Here is a 21,025-nt window from a genome sequence, read left to right as displayed (position 1 = left end):
CAATGATACCTCACTAAAGTTATTTATAGAACTCTTGAGGTGACTAATAAACCAATCCTAGTTTTAATTGAAGTTTATGGGCATCAGTTATTATTGAACTCCAAGAGAGACATTAACTCTGCAATACAACAGTTAGATCAAACATTCTTTCCTTCTTTTTTTTATACAGTATTTGTTTATTTTATGTATATGGGCAATCTATCTGTTCATACACCAGCATGCCAGAAGAGGACATCAGATGCCAGTATAAATGGTTGTGAGCCACCATGTGGTTGCTGGAAATTGAACTCAGGACCTCTGGAAGAGCAAACAATACTCTTAACTAAGAGCCATCTCTCCAACACACAGGCATAAATTTTTCTCAACATACGGGTTCAATCAGCAGTAGTGGAAGAAAAAAGTTATTAGGATACCAGTGAAATAGACCTGTTTAGAAATAATTCTTTGGTGGTGAGTCCAATCTCCATTGTCAGGATATTAGCTTATCAGTCCAGAGGCAAACATCAAAATTGAATCAGCAGCTGCAGTCCAGTCTACTGAGCCATCACCATACATGAACTAGAAAGGTCAATTCAATCCAGAAGAAACCACAAGGCTCACCAACTGGCCTGATCCACAGAAGTGGCGAGAAGCTGCAGGAAGCTCATGAGAAGGTTTTTGGCAACTTTCTTTCAATGGCATCACCATAAAGGGAGCACAGCAATGCAATGGAAGGCCAACTGATACGAGTGTGTTTGTGTGTGCGTGTGTGCGTGTTTAGCAAAGAATATTGAGGTAGAACCAAACCAATGCTCCAGCTCTCATTGTCTGTGGAGTCATATTTTTATTCCTTCATGCTTTCAGGTGTCTGCTATTACAAAACATCCTCTCGCCTGTGTCTGCTTCAGCAAAACATTCTTTCACCTGCGTGCCCCAGCAAAACATCATTTCACGTCAGTCACTGACTTTACAAAGAAACCGGAAGTTTCCTCTTGACCAGCACCAACATTCTTTCTTTTAATTGGTTTATTTAGAGAAAAAGAGAAAAAGGGAGCCACCACCTTAAAAGAGTTGTTTCTTGCCTGTCACCTTGTTGAAGCAGGGTCTTTCTTAATGCTTCTACCAATCTTGTCTACACTGCAACCTTCCAGCTGATTGTCCTCACTCTCCAATCTCACCACAGGAGTGATGAGATTACAGATTAACTCTACTCCAATGGTTTTGGCTATTATACTAGGTTCACTCAGCTGTACCTACTGAAGCAACTGTCCAGACCTTTATTAATGTTCTGGAAGATAAATCAGCCCTTGCCCTCAACATATACTTTCATAACAATCTAGTTTCTTTTTATAGCATTTCTTACAATTGACATCAGCTATTTACTTAATCAAGTCTCTCCATGACAACAGAGATGGTATCAATGACCATTAATGGATATAGCTCCTGGACTGTGATAAGTGCCCAATAAGCACTGTCCAATGTCTTATGCTTGACTTGGTTGATGGATGACGTAGGATTTTTCCCCCTGTTTTAGTTTTAGTTTCCATTGTTGTTGTCCCTATTAAAGACACAACCCAGAGCCTCAAAGAGAGCTAAGCACATATTTGGTCACCGAGCTATAATCTCAAGCAAGGATAAGTTTTTGATAATCTCAATGACGTGCAACAAGCAGACAAGGCTACTGGTCTCTGTGCTTCTTTATATTGTTTTCCTATTTATTTTACAAATATTAATCCTCGGAAAGAACTCATTTGTTAGACTCTGACATCAAGAAATAAGTGCTCTGAAGAGGAAAGGGAAAAAAAGGACCAGAATTGTGGCAGAGAAGTAATTTTCAGCTATTTCCAATGATTCAGCTATGATATTTATAATAGAGATACATAATCTCGGTTTTTCTTTTTTAACCTGAGTATTAAATTTTCATTTTCAGTATCTAAAAGAATATGGAATTATAAAGACCCAAGGGCAAGCAGAGACCATCAAGAGTAAAGCCCCGCTGCTGACTCAGAGCGCTTACTGAAGGGACTGGACCCGCTGGTCAGATTTCCAGAGACCACCCACGCTGAGGGAGACTCTCAAGAGTGGACTCTCAGCATCTTAATTATGAGAACAGTCAGGTCCAATATTAGTCCACCAGTGTTTGAAGACGGAAAAGTTAATATATCTCCTTTCCCTCATTCATTCCCTAGCTGCCTATTACAAAGCTTCTGGATTACAAGCCTGGTGTCTCCACCGGGTACTTCAAATTAAAAAGTCTCCATTTTAAAAAGCCTGCTTCAATAACTAACTCAGACAGCTACTGCTGGCTGCTGCCTCCGGCACTCAGAGCAGCCAGCAAAGGCACTGGATAAAATGTCAGAGAAGCAACTAAGGAAGGACTGGAAACAAAAGCAGGATTATCCCCTGCATGCCACCCCTGGGCAACAGTGTCTCTCCAGGGGGGCTCCTCTCAGCACTCAGTGTTTTTGGGAAACAAGATTCTCCTTTGTCAGGATGAGAATGTACCAAGGGTGCAGCCCTCAGGCTTAGGCAGTCAGAATATCTGATCAATGGCATCCTTTAAGGTCTTGTGTTGATCGGGGTAGCCTTACCCCGCTCCTGTGACTTAAGGGCAATCACTAAATCAGGTTCTATTTTGGAGTCACTCTGAAATGAGTCCCCTTGCTTTTCAATTATTACCTTCTTCGCCCAGAAGCCATCTAAGATCTTTAGGTATCTTAAATATTAAGACAACCCTAGTTCCTCTGACATAGGTTTTCTCAGTGTGCAATGTAAGACTAAGTTAGTCAGCTCTTGCACTGATGTGATAAGTGTGCTTGACAGAACAAAGAAGACGATTGCCTTTGAACCACCTTTCCAGCCCAGGGTCTCTGGCTCCATTCATTCTGAACCTGTGGGTGGAAGAACGAACACTCCAATAGGCTGTGGTGAGACCCAGCTGCTGGCCTTGTGTCGGGCAGCAAGCAGGAACAAGGAGAGAGGTGGGGACAATTTCAATCTCGCCAGAGCATAGAAGGAAAGCTCTTCTTAAAGCTTGGATTTTGTTTAGTTAAAATTCTGCAGATAAAGTTTGTCTAGGCAAGAAACTCACTTTGCTTTGGGGATTTGTTGTTCTTGTTGTTGTTTGCTTGCTTACTGTGTGTGTGTGTGTGTGTGTGTGTGTGTGTGTGTGTGTGTGACACGCTTATGTGGGAATGTGCATGTGCACATTCAGGTATATAAGCATGTAGTCACTAGATGTAGAAGTTTTGAATTCTTAGTTATACTTTCCACTGTTGTTTTTTCTGTTGTTGTTGTTGCTCCTGCTGCTGCTGCTGCTGCTGTTGTTGTTGTTGTTGTTGAGATGAGTCTCCCAATGAAACTGGAGTGACCTTATTGGCTAGTCTGGCTGCTAATGTGCTCCATGTACCCATCTGTCTCTCCTCATTTTCCAGGAACTCAGTCACAGATGAGTGCCTCTGTATCCAGCTTTGTCACAGGAGCTGGGATCTGAGGTCAGGCTCTCATATTTACAGCACAAGTACCTTACCAACCAAGCCATCTCTCCCCTGCTGCTTTGATTTTTGAAAATTTAAACAGAACCATCTAGATAAAGAAGGCAGAAAGATTCTGCATGAGAAGCGCACACCAACTGTTTTAGTGTAAAGCTGGAGGAAGAACTCCCTGGTGCCTGGGTAGTTGGGTAAAGGAAAGAGCTCTTTAAAACTGAAATTACACAGTCTGCATAGTTAACTGAAGGCTTCTGTTGTACCCTGCAAGCCAGGGGGAAGCTAATGGTGCATTTTACAATGACCTGGAGCACAATCAGGTCAACCAAACATTTTTCTGCAACTTCTGACACATCTGAGGATTGGGCGTCATTTTTAAATGCAAAAGAAGAAGAAAAATAAAATGCCAAGAGCAAACAACATGTAGTCTTTATAAGAAAAAAAATACCTATCTCGGTCATCTTTGCATTCTTTTCCTTCTCCAGTGGCCTTCAAGGCCTGGGTACCACTTTATTTTTTCTTGTGCTCCACATGACTTCAGTCACAAAACCATTGGTAGCCTAGGTATTATGCACCAAGATCTGTTGGCCACTGGCTAAGACTGCTCCCTGGCATTAATTCCCCTCCCATTATTATAGGAGGCTGTACACAGGACTGCCTTAGCAGACAAAGGCTTTGGGGAAAGCACTCAGAAAAGAGAAACACAAATATCTGCTGTCAAAACTGGTGGAAGCACACAGGATTAAAAACACTAAAGGGCTACAAGCAGGACATCAATACTGCCAGCTAAAATTGGATTTCTCATGGACACCAGTGACATGGATAAGCGTTTCATTCTTGTTAATGAGGGGCTGAAATAATCCATAAATATCCTTCAGCTGCTGATATGTGAATTACAGGGAGAATTAAAAGCAAAGGAAGACCATTTTGTATCTTATACCCATGAAGCTGTCACTAACGCAACACACTCTCCAGCTTCCTGTGTTGAAAACCTAGCCTTGACTGCCTTCCTCTGCCACCCTAGTTCAGCACTTCTGAGGAGTCCCCATTTGCAGCATCTCCCTGGCCTGGAGCCAGCTCCTCCTCTCCTCCCACCTCCACCACATTTTTGCTCAGAATATCAATCTGCTTCATCGCACAACTCTATTGCTCTTTTGAGTAGACGAAAAATATATTGGATGGATTTTCTCTCCACCTACTACTTCCTGCCTTGATTAAAAAAGAACTACAGAATGAGAAATATTCCACTGTTATTTCTCTCCTTACTTTCCTTTCCTACTCCTCTGCAGAGCCCGTGTCCTCTGTTCCTTGCCATGAATGAAATACTTCTAGACTTTTCCCATCAATTCTCGCGAGGACAATATGCATGCTTGTACTCTGAAGTGAAAAAGTCAATGCTCTATAATTTAATATTCTTCTCTCACATTAAACCTGCCATTCTTCACATAATCCGAGTGATAGATGCACAGTCAGACTTCATCTTCCTGACATTAATACACGTCAGTACTTCAAATGCAAATAATTGCAACATTTGGACATTGCGAAATTACCAAGAGCACAAACTCCTCTTAATTAAGACATGTAAAAGTTGCTTTTGTTGTATTTAATGAATGATATATTCTACTGCAGCGAAACATGCAACAGTAGGAATACTTCACAATGCTTCCAATTAAGACTCACTTCACTTATGCCAATTGACAACACTAGTGTTCCCCACTTCATTCAGTTTGTGAATTTTAAATGAACTGGTTAGTGAGAAGGGTGCTTCTTTTCTAATGAGTTTGGTAATCAAGGCATCTATTTTAATTTCAAATTGGATAGATTGGGGGAAATTGCTAGACTAAATGACTGGTACTAATTAGAATTATAAAAATATTCATCACGCCAGTGAATTAACATGGGGGTCTGATTTTCCTACATTTGCATATTGCTTCAGTTTTGGGGGGAAAAATCTTGACAAATTGTCTTCTCTTTAGCAAATTGAACAAACACTATATCTGTTTTAGTCCTTCTTTTCATTTAGAGCATAATACATATTCATGATTTGTAAATGAAGTTAAATGATTTCAACTTCTATCCTCATTACCATATTAAAGATGTTGTCTCCGAAAGCATCCTTAAAAACTTCAGATCACAGCATTATCTCTTTAAATGGCAAATAATTTACCCTAATCAATATATTAACCTGTAGATTGGAACAAATCAATGAAAGTGAATCCAAGTAGACGCCCATCTCTCTCTTCATCAACCCCACAGCTCCCTTGCTGGCATTTCCACCCTAGAAACAACTAAGTCAGATATTTGGAAAGTGCTTTAACAGATTATTTTCTACAAGTTTCATTCAGACAACTTCCATCAAATAAGACGTGAGGCAGAAGAATCTTTGATCTTGCTGGAGACGAAGCTACATCTGAGGTTGGTGTGCCATGACTAAAAGTGTATCTGACCTATGCAGAAGAACTGTGCCAAGGTCCCTGGAAGGTTGTCAGCCTGTCAGGGAGAAGAATGTGATGGTGGACATAGCACAGTGAGACCCAGGGAGAGTGCAGTGCAGAGGGGTGGTCAAGCTCTGAACCCTTGAGCAAGTTAGTGTGGCCTCCATCCATCTATAACTTACAAATCATCAGTTCCACCTTGCAGACTCCTGGGAGAATCTGGTGAGACCATGCCCATAAGAAGCCAGTGCTCAACAAACAGAAGGCACCTGGGGCCATGTCTACATCTCCACTTCTAGGAAACACCCGATGTCTGCCTCTTGGTAGCACGACATGTGGAAGATAAGAGTTACGAGGAGAGAGGGTAAATACGGCAGCTGAGTTTCCACTCCTTTTCTGCGACAGTATTTGTTTCCATTATAGCTGTCAAACCCTATAAGCAAGTACTAATTAAAAATCTGGATACAGCTGGAACAGTCTTCTAAAACACCATCAGAATAAATCACTTCCTTAGCATCCATCTAGACTGGGTGCCTTCTAAATAATAAAGCCTACATTTGTGGCTGAGTTGTAAATAATATAGATGGAGCTTATATATCTAACAAGAGCATAGTTTTTCTTGGAAGAAAAGAAATTGTTTCTATAGCTTTGGAGTTCTAAAAAGGACACAGTGAGAAACCAAGCTGGGGGAGAGACAGGCAGGTCAGTACATTTGAACATCAGGGAACTCCACTACATAGTGCCTCTGGTGTTCATGCGAAATAATTAGTCCAACTGCTGTTACCTAAAATCAACCCTGCTCACACCTGAAGCCTTTTCCAAGCTTGTTACTTTATCATTAACATTGATAAACTAAACTTAAAGATTACCCGGCAGGCAGTTTTAATTATAAAGGTAATCTTATGAAATCATAGAAAATTTGGAAAACAAATTCTATCTGAAACTACTACAAATAGTATCCCATCACTAATAACAGCATTAGTATTTGGGAATGTTTCCTTCCGTTGTATTTAATTTTTATTATTACAGGGTTTTATTTTTAAGAGCTATAGTCATGTTTTCAATGAAATATCACCATAAATAACCCACATGCCCCCTCCAACTCTCTCATATCCCCCTCAGAGCTTCGTGAGTTTTAAATAACAGCCCACAAAGGCCGATTAGGGTGTCCAGATGTGCATGAATATGGGACCACTGTTGGCATTTTTGTCTAGGCTCTGTCCCACAGTTACCTGGTAACAGCCAGATGTGCCTGACTCGCTATAAAAGGGGCTGCTTGACCCCTCCTCACTCTCTTACTCTTGCTGTCTTACCCTCTTCCCTCTCTGCCCCTTCTAATCCCATTCCCCTCCCTTCTCTCTCTTCTTCATGTAGTCATGGCTTCTCTCTCTCTCTCTCTCTCTCTCTCTCTCTCTCTCTCTCTCCCTCCCTCTCTCCCTCCCTCCCTCCCTCCCTTCTTCCCTCCCTCCCTTTCTCTCTCTCTCCTACCACCTCCTCCCATGTCCTAAATAAACTATTCTATACTATACCCATCGTATGGCTGGTACCTTAGGGTGAAGGGATGCCTCAGCATGGGCCCACAGAGGCACCCCCTTTCACCTCAGCATTCCACACCTCCACCAAACATATCCCTGGCTTCTCTTCTTTTTTATAAAACACAACCACCACCAACTGGATCACAGGACACTTACCAGTATCCACACTCTCAAATCAGAGGAGGCTGACTGTCTTTTTCCCATTAGCACTCGACTGCCAGTCGAGTAAGGAGTAGGGCGTGAGAACATTCCACCAATCTATGCTGAAATTTGGGCTTCTAAATGAGTAAAGTCACTTGCCATCAAAGCCTGACTACTAGAGTTTAATCCCAAGGTTGACACCGGAACCAAGGCCTATCCTTACAGTTTTAAAATCTAACGCCCCCTTCCTTCCTCTGACCCATCCTCCATTCCTCTCCCTCCCCTTCCTTTTTGTGTTTCTCCATCCTCCCTCCCTGTTCTTTCCTTCCATTCTGTTCTGCCTTATTTCTTGTATACCTATATTCAAAAAGTACTTTTAAACCATGTATTATTACACACTTGTTTAGTTGATGCAATATAGCATACATAGTATATCATAAATGTGTATCCACAATACCATATAGTTATTATTATTATTATTATTATTATTATTATTATTATTAATGGCTGTATATTAGGCCATCAAACACATTTACTACAATTTATTATGTGTGCATTATGAGTGGTTTTGATAAGTATTATTAAACCTAAATCGTCACGGTAGTGTTTCATTAAATCAAAGTCTTAGTATGTGTATGCTTCACGGTAGGATTTTTCAAGATATTTCCCAGGAAACAACGTCATTGCTTGCCAATAAATGTTATTTCAGGACCCGAATCTCACCACACTGTGCCAGCACTGGTACAGAAAGCAATGTGTCTTTAAAGCTGAAGTATGTTCATTCCAAGTGGGCGTTTTTGAGAGATCCCTTAAGGAATCCCTGGACCCGCTGGGCCAGCTCAATAGCAGTAAATGCTGCATTTGACGTAGGGTTAGTTCCCTGTATTTGTTGTTGGCCAACAATTCCTTCTCTATCACTTCCATTACTTGTGAAGGTCTAATCTTTCCTTTGAGGAGTGTGACTTTTGTGTGTTCCACCATAAAGTCATCTGCATGACATTAGAAAGTGACCTAATAGCAGCCCCCACAGAGGGCATAGGATAGTGAAGAAAAGACATACATGGAGTTAGTTATGAGACTTCAGTCGTGTTGCTTGAACAGGGATCTGGACTCATTGGCATCCGGATTCATTGGTGTTCTGTTTATTCGGTAAGCTCAACAGTTCACACACCCTTTTCTGTATGTAATTTATTATTTACATTGAAACCTTCCATGCGCAATGTTCATCTGAAAAGCCAGGTACTGTCATCCTAGCATGAGTGGTTCAAATGCAGGTAGAAAGTAGAAGGTGAATAAAGAGGTAGACTGGACAGAAGGGCAAAAGCTTAAGGACAGAGAGGGACTAACAGAATCCCTGAGTCCAACCAAAAACTAGAAATCTAGGGTGCAGTTCTAGGTAACAGAGTTAAATTAGGGTAACAGCATGAGCTCACATATCAACACATACATACGGGGCCAGTTTATGAAGAAGCAGGCAGAAGAATACAGAGAAGGCTAAAAAGTTACCATACTGAAAAGTTTGATATACTTCATGGTGCCCCTGCAGCTGCAACCATCTCTCATGATTACAAATCAGCTATGATAAAATTTCTACTATGCAGGGGAAGAAGCATTATTATCTACCTGAGTACTGTGTAGCAACCTCCCCTGAACTGAAACATTCCTTTCTGGAGGGAAGCTTCATAAACTCAAGAATTAAACAACTCCAAAGTTTCAGGAAGTCCCTAAAACTGACTAGACGCATAGTATCCCAAAATTACAGAAGCGATAAAGACTGCTGATGGGATGCAGGCCAGTCCAGCTGCCTGGAAGAGTCTCTGACCTACTGAACTGCATGCAGCTCATGCAGAGAATCAAGGGTTGAAGCCTTTGTGGGTCGTCCCCTATGCTAAGGTGGGCTTTTCAATGGTGCAGCTGCCTCTAGGTTGCCCATGCTTCAGTAACAAAGTCTTCCCTTGTCCTTCTGCTAATAACCACAGTGAGCACACTGGGTCATCAGGTTGGACAGTGGCAGTATTGTGACTTTGGTCTACCATTGGTTCCTTATCTGGAGTATATAGATGTTTGTTTCCCGAGGAATAGTGTGAGTCAATGCTGGTTTATTTGTTGTTTTTCATTATTTTACCAAACACTCTTTTTTTTCCTTAAGAAAACAGGTCAGGTTCCCCAAGTGATATGCTTGCTGGCTAGTTTTTATCATCAATTTGACAAAGCCTAGTCACTCCTGAGAAGAGGGGAGCCTCATTTTTTTTCACTCCATCAGGTTGGTCTACGAAATCAATGAGATATAGTGTTAACTGCTAATAGGAGTAAGAGGGACAAGACCACTGTGGGCGGTGTGATCTCTGGGAAGGCAGCCTGGGCTGTATAAGAAAGGCAGTTGAAGAAGCTGGAGGGGAGCAGTCAGAAAGCAGGGCTCTGCTGTTTATGCCTCGAGTTCCTGCCTTGGGTTCTTCTTCCCATGGCTTCCCCATATAATTCACCTTAAGCAGTAAGATGAAATTAGCCCGCTCCTCCTCAAGTTCTTTTGGCCACAGTGTTTCTCACAGCAACAGAAAAGCGAGCAAAACAGAAATTGCAACAGGTATGCAACAGAAAAAAGCATTACTAAAGGCAGAGGCGTTGACTAGCTTGATATAAAATGACTGGGAAAGACCTAAGCCACTGGGTCTGTAATTGTGCCGAATGTTGTTCTGAGGTAATTACGTTCTTGAGAGCAGTAACAACTGGACATTGTCGTTAATGAGGGTCCTTCTCGCACTACCATGACAAAATACCCCTTAATAGATTACGTCAGACCAGTTCTGCCGTTCAGAATCCAGCTCGGCTAGACTGATGGAAACCTTTGAATCCCACAGGCTACTTAGACGGTGGCCCTCTCACACTAGGTAACCATTCCATGACCCATGTTCCTAACATGACACAGCTCTCACATCCCTGCTGCACTGGTGAGAACACTGTGCAAACAGCGGCCCTTGTTACAGGCGAGTAGGGTAATGCCTTTTGTCTTCCTCTTAAACGATGTGCAGGTACGTTTATGAGAGTCCTAGGAGAAGGCCTAATGAAAATACTGCGTTTTTCTTTGAATAAAAAGTTTCTTCTGGCTTATTTCTATTCCATGGATGGCAAGCTTCACAACCGCGGCCATCCCTAGTTAATCCTCAACAGCTTTATCCCCACCAGATGCAGAGACACAAAGCCTGTTTCTGCCAATGGCTACTGAGGAAGTTATCATCACCTACTAATCCCGAAGGATATGAATACAATTACATTTTAATCTGAGGGTTTAGAGCGAGAATATAAATGAAAGGCACAGCTTCATTTGTATCCAGCGCTCCAACTTGAAATTTCATTTTGAATTTGGAGGCCCTGCGTAACACAGCTATCACCTATTCACCAGGACCTGCTCCTGGCCTGGCATAGCAACCACAGGTCTGCTCCAATCAGCAAAGCCCGCATAGGGTATGTAGCTGCTCTGCGTCAGAACTTGCATTCCGTAGCATCATCATGCCTGAGGCTGTGTCAGCCTCCTCATCAGCTCATTGATCCATCAGCTACCGTTTGGATGATAAGAAATGACCCGGAAAACCTGTCATTCACAACAAAGAAATAATAGATCTGAAAATGGTAGATATGCTAAATGCCTTGATTCATTAGAATAGACTAGGTGTACACACAATGAGAACCCACACTGTTTGCAGTACTGCAATTATTAATGGATTACAGACCAATTAAAATTAAAGTCAGGGTGTTAGGATATAATTTGGTTGGTAGATGCTTCTCTTGCTTACGTGAAATCCCTGAATTGACCTCCTCCTGTGTAACAAATTATAAATAAATAAATAAATAAATAAATAAATAAATAAATAAATAAATTATAGATTTAGACTTGAAAAGTATAATATTAGCACGGACCGGGGATATGCTTCAGCAGGTAAAATGCTTGTTATGCAAGCTTGATGACCTGTGTTCAGATACCCAGCCTCAAGTAAAAGCTGGGCGTGGCTAATATAAGATCTGGGCCTGGTCACAGGTCACCTGTAAACTTAGCTGTGGGTGGGTGGGGGTGTGGAAGCAGGAAGACCCTCAGAGCTCACTGACAAGCTAGTCTGGTAGAAATGGTGTACTGCAGGTTCAGTCAAGAGACTGGAGGCAAAATAAATAATAAACTATATAAATAGAAATTAAAAAAATAAAAGTGGAAAGCGATTGAGGAGGCAATCTCTCTGCTCTTGGTGAGTTTGTGTGCACACACATGCACACACACACATACAAGCACACACACAGAGAGAGAGAGAGAGAGAGAGAGAGAGAGAGACCTTAGCTGTATGTCCATTCCCAAATATGGCCACAGTTAATTTCCTTGACCTTCAGTAGTATTTAAGGATGTGCTTCTCACACTGAAATTGTCTGCAGTTCTAGATGAGTCTAGCCCCAAAGTGTCTGAAAACAATGTGGGAATCTGAAGGAATCTGAAACCCCTTTGGATTCTTTATTTCCGAACTTCAGAGCAAGCGGCATGTGCTACAGTCATAGATGTTTTGCAATCCTGATCCTCATGCAGGAAAAAAAAAAAAAAAAAAAAAAACAACTGTTGTTCTGGGCGATTCCCCATACCAGAATCTATGCATTTGTGAACACAAACACATGTCCGTTTTTAAGGACCCGCTCTGAGCCCCTTGTCCACCTGAGATATGTTTAGGTTTGCAGCTTTCTATGGGCTGAGGACAGCGACTACCTCTACGAGACCCCTGCCTTCAAAAATGTATCTTGAAATCTTTCAAAGCTTTTATTTTAGTAATATGACTGGGCCATTCGTCTAATCCAAAACCAACACGATATATACTGTTTTAGTTATCAATAAGGAAACAGACCGAAGGAGAGATGAACCTGTCTTACAGGACAGCACAACAGTCCACGGAACACGAAGCTTGCTTGCAAGAGGAGAGGAGGAAAGGAGCTTGGTTCTTTTATCATTTCCATTTGGTCAACTACGGATTATTACGTCCTTTGATTCTTTCAACCTCAAAGCTTGTTATAAAATGCCTCCAAGGACTCCTCTTGCCAAAATGAATCCTGAGTGTTTCCTGAGTGTGGAGGCCTTTTAGTTCGAAAAATGCAAGATGGTAGGAGAGTGTACTGGGAGACCTCAGCAGGAGCTGGCAACAGAATTAGGAAGAATTGGAAAGCCTGGCATGGCAAGACATGAAGGAATTGGTCAAAAGCCCAGGTCAGACCCATTGGGAAGCAGAAAGGGCTTTAAAGGAAGAAGCAAAGCCCTCCTAATGTTTCCTTCAGTGGCTTCCTCCAAATTAGATCTTCTGCAGCTTTGGGCTGTCCGTTTGAAAAGTAAAGCAATTGGATATCATCCCTTTAAAATATCATTCAATTAGATCTTTTGTAATACATACAACGTAAGGAGATAGCCTCACTGACTCTAAAGAAATTGCTAGTGCATTTCATCAAAGGCACAATAATGGAAACATCGATTCCCTCCTCACCACAAACATCTTCCTTTGATGCTGCAGTTACCTTAATGCTAGCACTTTTCATTTTCTCCAGAAGAAAACAGCTGCCTCCGTGCGTGCATGCACATCAGAAAGAGCTCTAGCCTGAAATAACACATTTGTATATCAATCCTAGCTACACTGGCATCTTCATTTGCTACGACATAGCATCATTCTTCCTGACTCCACGCCACTAAATTACCATCCAAAGTGAAGGGGGAAAAACTCCGCTGGATAGCCAGGGTGAGGTGCTTTATGCTACCCCTGCAAACATTGCCAGGGGCTTCATCTCTCTCCTGATGCCATTTATTCAAAGGAAGAATGGCCACATACTTGTTAGAAACTGTAGGTCTGAAGAATAGTCCGCCACTTTCAGCAGAACATGTCAACAAGAAGAAGTACCTAAGGAATAATATATCTGGAAATGTGCAGTGTGATTAGGAAAATCCATCAACACCCACTGCCACGTTCCAAATATTTATTCTAAGTGAAAAAAAATTCAGCAAGCCTGAGAGGATTTTGAAGGCATTATATCCACAAGCATACCCCAGGAGTAATGTCCCTGAAGTTCTTGGTACTGTGAGAATGGAGGAAAGGAATACGAGATACACTGCATTTGCTTTATGGACATCATGGGGTGAGGGGTCTGCTGCCTCTAACCTAGCTTGCCTCTGTTAAAACACACTTTAAGTGCTTTGGGCTTCCTGTAAATGAATTACCACACAACCATTTAACGACATCCGAGTAATTTATTTTTCTTTCAGTATAGGTTCAAATTTTTTTGGCTACTCTAAGCATCTAAACTCACAGACTGTCTGACATTTGGCTAAGTCTTTCATACAATATCCACTTGATGCCATGAAAGAAATGTATTTGCAATGGCTTTTGCTCTGCAAATGTCATGTGGGTGTCCTTAGGGGATTGCATTAAGCACCTGGTGCCCACCATGAGGTTCTGCTAACGAGAGATATAAAGGTTATGTTGAAATTATTGTTTAAAGGTGCTGACATCACATACACACACACCTATTCGCAATCACATAGGTATTGGAGAGCAACTGTTTTAGGTTGTGAGGGAGTAGAGAGAAGAAACAATTTCAGCCGAGATATTCTGTGAATATCTCTGTGCAACATCCTTCTTGAAATTCTCTTCTCCCTTTGATTTACCAATCCCATAACTTTATAGTATGACTAGCTTGGCATGTGAACTAAGGTGCTGGGGAGTGACAGAAAATATAATGAAGAATAACCTGGTCTCTGTTCTGAAATACAAGTAGAGACAGACAGGATAAGTTCCGCCTTGCAGCATGTAAACAGCTCTTCAACTATCCATTCACCTAGCAGATATCCAGCAAGAAGGAGAAATAGTAGATCCAACATGGCAGATCAGGGAAAAGAAACTGCTAATGGTGTGGCCCAGCTTCTTATGTTACAGCTAAATGAGAGACTACTAGAAGATTGCTAGCAACAGTGGGTTCTTTTTAAGGTATGTCAAAGGTTCCGCAGTACATAGGAGGCATTGTCAATTACACTGCAGGATACATGTATTTTAAAGCTGAAAGAGAAAGTCCCCAGGGGCTACGTCTTTGACTTTGTTTTTTTTTTTTTTTTTTTTTTTTTGGAAAAGAACAGAAGCTACTTGTTTAAAGCTTTCCCTGCACTCCTAGAGAGCATGGGCGTCCTAAAATTTCACCAAATCAAGACTGCAGAGTATGATGACACGCACCTCAGATACAGAACCTGACAACATCCATTCAAACGCCAGCTCTCCCAGGTACAATACTGGAGGGGATGGACAGGAACCCTAGCTCTCTACATCTTTGTTTTTGGTAGTAAGAGTAACAATCACTTACCTCTTACTTACCTCACAGGGGCTTATAAAAGAAAGTGAAATGATTAAATTTTGGAGAAAGGCACTAGAAGATTATGAACTGAAAAAGAAATATTGCCAATACAATGAACACACACACACACACACACACACACACACACACCTGGTTCTGTATATTTTGCTAATTAAGAGTAACAAAGTGAAGTTCATCACCAAAGACCAAACCAACATGGTTGGAATAATGAAATGTCACCAATACTTCTCCAAATCTGGGCTGAGCAAACAAGCGTTTCCCCCAGAAGGACAACTTGTAAACACAGTGTTTGTTCACCTTTTGGTCCAAGCTGTAGGCCAGCACCCAGTCCTCCTGCTTGGGGTGGAAGAGAAGGCTCTGGATGTAGAATGTAAGCCGATACTTTTGATAGGTTGTCCCTTCATCTGAGCTGATCAATATACTGCTCTCCATTTCAGGATCGCTAAGAAGCATGATCTAACGAAAATGTAGAGGAGAAAATAAAGATAGAATTAGTAGGCTGGAATGAACATAAATAATAAATATTGCTTTGGTTTCCCCAAGATTTACTGAGCTGAAATAGGATGTGAGTCTAGGTCTATGTACAAATGGACATTTCATTTCTTATTATCTTCGAAGTCATGAATTTATAAGGCGGCTCTCCATCCTTTGACACCAGTTCAAACCCATTTATTACATATGGGAAAGATCCTCTGTTCCCATAACTTTATGACTTCTTCTAAGTGATTCAAGAGTTTTAATGATACCTTGGATAGAGAAATTTCCCAAAACACAAGTCTATAGGGGTCCTTTAGAAAATACTGAGGCCCTAGGATTGACCCCAGATTCAAGCAGCCAGACACGGGCTTTGGCATCATAAAGGGCAGGTTTGTATCTCAACATTTTCATACATACAACGGCAACATGGGAAGGCATTTAAACTGGGGAAGCCTGAGTTCCTTTAATATTAACTAAAGCCCAATGCTTTACAAAGTGCCTTTAAACACATGCCATGAGTTATGTTCTTGATAAGGCATTGCTAGAACTGATATTTAAAACCCTGTCCAATGTAGTCTAGCTCCTATGCATAGTGCTTCAGTGGCATTAACTCTACTAAGAAATGATTGCCTTTCTATTTCTTAAACCCATTAAACAGACACCAACACCTAACAACAGAATTTAGTATTGGTAACTTTTTCTATCCTTTTGAAAGCAATCTCTTTCTAGGGGCTTCTAGAACACCAATTTCATCTGACTTTTCCTTCTTATCTCTTTTGGATACTAGACTTTTCTTGGGTTCTTGTTGTTGTTGTTATTATTGTTGTTGTGTTTTGTTTTTTTGGGGTTTTTTTGGTTGTTGTTGTTTCGTTTTGTTTTTGTTTTTGTTTTCTTGGAACATGAGTATAATCATTCATTGGCCTCTCATTCTGACCCTCTCTCTTTCTCAGGAACTTCTTTAGCTCTCTCTTTCTCCTCTGGTTTCCGCTGCCATCTTCCCGAGGATACTCCTCTTCTATCCCTTTTCCAGCTTTCAGCTTTGAAGGTAAACATGTTTTCCCTCAAATATTTGCTTTGACCTCATTGAAACACATCATCATTAGCTTTCAAAAAGCTTTCAAAGAGTGGTTGCTGTTCAGTAACTTTTTTATTCCTGTGTGAAAATCCAGGGCAAAGTTCTCGTATGGACTAGTAGACACACAACAGTCTTTCCCTCCTGGGAACTCTATGGGGAGAGGAGAGGCTGAGGGAAGCACTGAGCTATCTTAAGAAGATGTTAGGGAAGTTTTTGCAGTGCTTATGGAGTTTGAGATCATAGGTAACTGAGTAAGAGGGGCAACGTCATAACTAGTCCCATCACATCACACTACACAGTTAACCAATGGGTGAACCATGGAGTATGCAAGGAAATAGATTCCCCTCTTTCTGGGGAAATTAAACTGCAGCTTTGACACAGGAAGTAGATGCTTCATGGCTATGGCTTTAATTAGAAGATAAGGCCACCATCCTAAATAGGCTTTATTTTAAATCTCATGAGTCATAAAATTCTGCATAAAGTTTGCCATCAAATACTTCACACAGTGGATTTTCTTCCTCTAGCTCTGTCTCTTTCTGTGTGTGCTTATATTTTCGCGCATAAGCATGTGATGTATACGCGCACACACACACACACACACACACACACACACACACACACACACACACACCGAATGTAATTGTGCATACCTAGACTGGCACATGAACAGATCCTGCATACACATATGTGATGTGCACCCATACAGAAATGAATTTATCTCAGTCGTAGAGTGACTAGTTTTAGAAATGAATATATATATATATATATTCCCATATATATGAGATGTTGACAGTGTGCAGTACTTTTATGGAGCTCCTGTTTGCAAGAGTACATTTTTATTGCAACCTTTCTCTGACATTCTCTTCAGGAAACATTTTATACACTTGGATATCAATAGCTATGTCTCCTTTTTTTTTGTCTCAGAAGTCTCAATCCTGCTTTCTGAAAAGAATGAGAGGAAAGAGAAATACAAACCGACATTTTGAACCAGTGCTCATACCTCACCTGATATTTCATCCAAACCTCACATAAATCCCGTGAAGGAACTAAGGCTTTTTGCATTTTACAGATAAGGAAACTGAAGCTCAGAAGGAAAGCAATTTCCTCATTACTCCCCCAAACTATTGTAATCCTGCCAACTACACAGGAAGAGCGCTTACAGGAAGTCGGGGCTTTCTTAAAACATGTCTAAGAAATTCACTGTAGCTTCAAGAAACCCCTTACTCCTAAAACGCACTTTCTCCCTCTGACCTGGAGACTAGGAACTCAATTAATAAGAATCAAAGAAGAAAGTACAAGGTAATATGTTAGCACTGGAAAAATATCAGGACATAATATTAATATGTAAAAGACAGAAAATGCTGTGTCCCAAGTTAAGTCTTGATACAGAAAATAATCTCCCGCCATATATACAGATTTTGCTGTTAAGGGGAGATTTGCATCCAAAGTTCTATGGGGTCAAAGCAAGTAAATGGGGTAGTTGAAGAGGGACAAGAACTGGAAAGGATCCTGTCAAATTGTAAAGTATGCATATTCCTCAAAGAATTTTTATAAGCATCCCACTATTCTGACTATGTGTTTATAGACTAGTCTTGAGACTCTTGGTAAAGGTAAGGGAGATTGTCTCTGCATAAACAAAGAAGGCTAACTTCGCCTTTCATCTTGTAGCTGTTGGTGTGCAGGCACACAAGTTGTGGTGGGAGCTGTGGAGATATTTATGCATTCTGTGCTTGTATGATTTTGACAATGTGAAAGGGGCAGGAATCTCAATGAAGGCTGGAGGATCAGGAGTTCAAGGTCATTCTCAATTATGGAGTTATTGAGGCCATCTTGAGACCCTGTCTTGGCCACATGAGACCCTGTCTAAAAACAAAAATAAATGTACAATGGATGTTGGAGAAGGGGAAGAAGTATTTCAAATTCAAGTTAGCAAACTATTAATGGGATAGATTCTAGGTGCAGATGTCTTGAATGCAAATGTTCAGTTTTGCTACCTCACATGTCAACATGAGGAAATTACTCAACGTTTCCACTTTTGTCATCTCCAGGAGAACATGGAATGTACCTCCTCAGAGTGATAATTTCAGGAATAAATGAAACAAGCACAAAGTAGCTTAGCACAGTGCAAGATATACACCCTGATGTTTAAATAAATCATGGTAACTGTACAACTTAGGCCAGAAGGGAGGAAGAAAGCACTGGATGTGACAGAAGTGGTCTGAGGAGATAGGTCAGATAAAAAAACAAAAAGAGGGGAAAAAAGAAAGGAACTAAGTTATTGCTGTCCAGTGTACAAAACACAAAACGTTCTAGTGCCACAAGATGGAAACATCTAGAAATCTGCAGAACAGTAGTATACATATATTAACAATGCTGTACTGTGCACTTGAACATTTAAGGTAAATCTTTTTTCTTTCTCTCTGTGCACATATCTGTGTTCATCATAACTAAGCAATAAAGAAGGGTCATGGAGGAAAAAGTGCCTATTAGATTTGACATTAATTTGTGTGCATTTGCATGCCTGGTAATAACTAAAAACACTATTAGCAGATAGCAACAATGCTTCTGCTATGAATGAAAACAAGCCAGTAGGTAATTGTGGACCTGCTCAATAAAATCATTGCTTTGAAAGACCACTTTCACCTCGCCCCTGTGGGGAGATCCAGCCCATGGTGGCACTAAATACACCGGTAGCTTGGGTACCAGTCTTAGGTATCCAATCTCTGTGGGCTGGACCATCCACTTTAATGAATTATCCAGGCTTCAGATGAATGACAGTCAAGCTCTGGTGTTCACCAACATGGGGGTACATTCATACCTTTCACACCTTGTTTATAACACTTTTTACAGAAAAACTCTGGGAGAGCTGAATAACAATGGCCCCATTTAACAATGCACTTCAGACTGTAAAGGATACAGGTGGAAGTCAGAAATCAAGCTCCTGGCTGACCCTAACAGTATCATGCACAGATTTCTTTATTCAATTACTTAGTCTGTGTTTCTCTTTTATGTAACCTGTGGGAAGTACTTAAAGCTGAGCATTCCACAGTCTCTCATTCTGCCCTGACATCCCCCAAATCAAGGAAACAGACTCTTCAATGTTTTGAGAAGAATTTAATAAGCAGGACACTCTATGAATAAAAAACATAGAGTTGCTATAATTTACTATGTAACTGACTCCTAATGGTAGATTGTGAGTGCATTTAGTGATCAATAAGAAGAAGCAAGAGCATCAATAGACTTGCCAAGAGTGTAAGAGAGTTGGTAGCATGACTGACCTCAAACACACTGATGTAATTGATATGTTGCTGAGGATAAACTTTCACTCAAGCAGAACCGAAGCCAATACTACCCTTCTCTGTCCCCTCTCTTGTCCATCCTTCAATGGTAGCTCTCAGTACGGGAACAAGGAGAACAGTAACGGGGATATTTCAATCACCACAGCTGGGGTAAAGACGTTTCTGATATCTACATAGTAGAGATGAGGTATGCTGCTAAGCGTGTGGCGCAGATCTAGACTTACAGTAAAGATTAAACAGCACAAAACATCAATCACTGAATGTTCATGGCGCCACTGTGGGGGAATGGTGTCGAGCATTGTATATATGTATGTTTGGGTTCTATCAGGACTACAATATGTAAGTTACAGATACATTTTAAAGATAGAACATTAATATATACTTATTCTTACACATATGTTCTTTAATCTGGTACCCCTATGCCATTATGCATGTTGCTTTATTTGCCAATATCATGATTGCCAACTTTCTATCCCAACATAGTATAAATGTATTAAGCCTAATTTGTATCTCAACTTGTCACATAGGATTTAACATAAGCCTCCCTTAACAAAGCCTCAGCCACTAAAGCAGGTCAAGAAAAACAGGAAGAGATCATTCACTAACTCAGAGCATTTGCGACATGATCCTGAGGATTTGAGTTCAGTCTTCAGAACCCAAAGTGAACCTGAAGAGAACCTAAAGAGAGCCGAATGCTGCCCCATGACTTCTACCTGGACACCTCCGCAGGTGTGCCCTTAGCACACAAATACACATAAAATAAATAAATAAATAAATAAATAAATAAATAAATAAATAAATACCACATATTTTTGCTGAAAATAGAATTGTTGATGGTTGGGAATACCAGGGAAAGAGTGAAGAAGACAACATGGACAGAGAAGGGATCTGCACCTTGATGGAGTACAGAGGTGCCCAGATGTGGTCAGATAAGAGCACGGTCTGCTTACAGCCAATGTGTGTGGTGGCAATGAAAGGAACGTGACACATCAAAATGTTCTGCACCTGTACACTCATCTAAGTCTTATTTATAATAATTAAGTATTGTAAATAGTTCGAATTGATATAGATTTTTGAACCTGAAAAAAGAAAACAAAAAAAGGTTTATGTACTTATATGTCCATCTCATGTTATTTATAGTAACATAGAATTGGAAGTGATGCAAATAATTGGTAGGAGCATGATTAAATAAAGAATAACAAATCCATTTAATGGAATATTACTT

The 21,025-nt window shown here is 40.8% G+C and overlaps 1 protein-coding gene across 1 annotated transcript in view; it reads right to left on the bottom strand.

Moving 5' to 3' along the window:
* Sorcs3 (sortilin-related VPS10 domain containing receptor 3) overlaps window positions 1-21,025 on the bottom strand; it is a 634,818-nt gene that overhangs the window by 264,440 nt on the left and 349,353 nt on the right. Inside the window, exon 4 of the mRNA NM_001106367.3 lies at window positions 15,247-15,405. Within this exon, the coding sequence (NP_001099837.2) occupies window positions 15,247-15,405 (159 nt within the window). The remainder of the gene's footprint in view (window positions 1-15,246; window positions 15,406-21,025) is intronic.

The sequence above is a fragment of the Rattus norvegicus genome, chromosome 1 (genome assembly GCF_036323735.1).
Source record: "Rattus norvegicus strain BN/NHsdMcwi chromosome 1, GRCr8, whole genome shotgun sequence".
NCBI lineage: Eukaryota > Metazoa > Chordata > Mammalia > Rodentia > Muridae > Rattus > Rattus norvegicus.
This window is presented reverse-complemented; position numbering and strand designations above follow the sequence as displayed.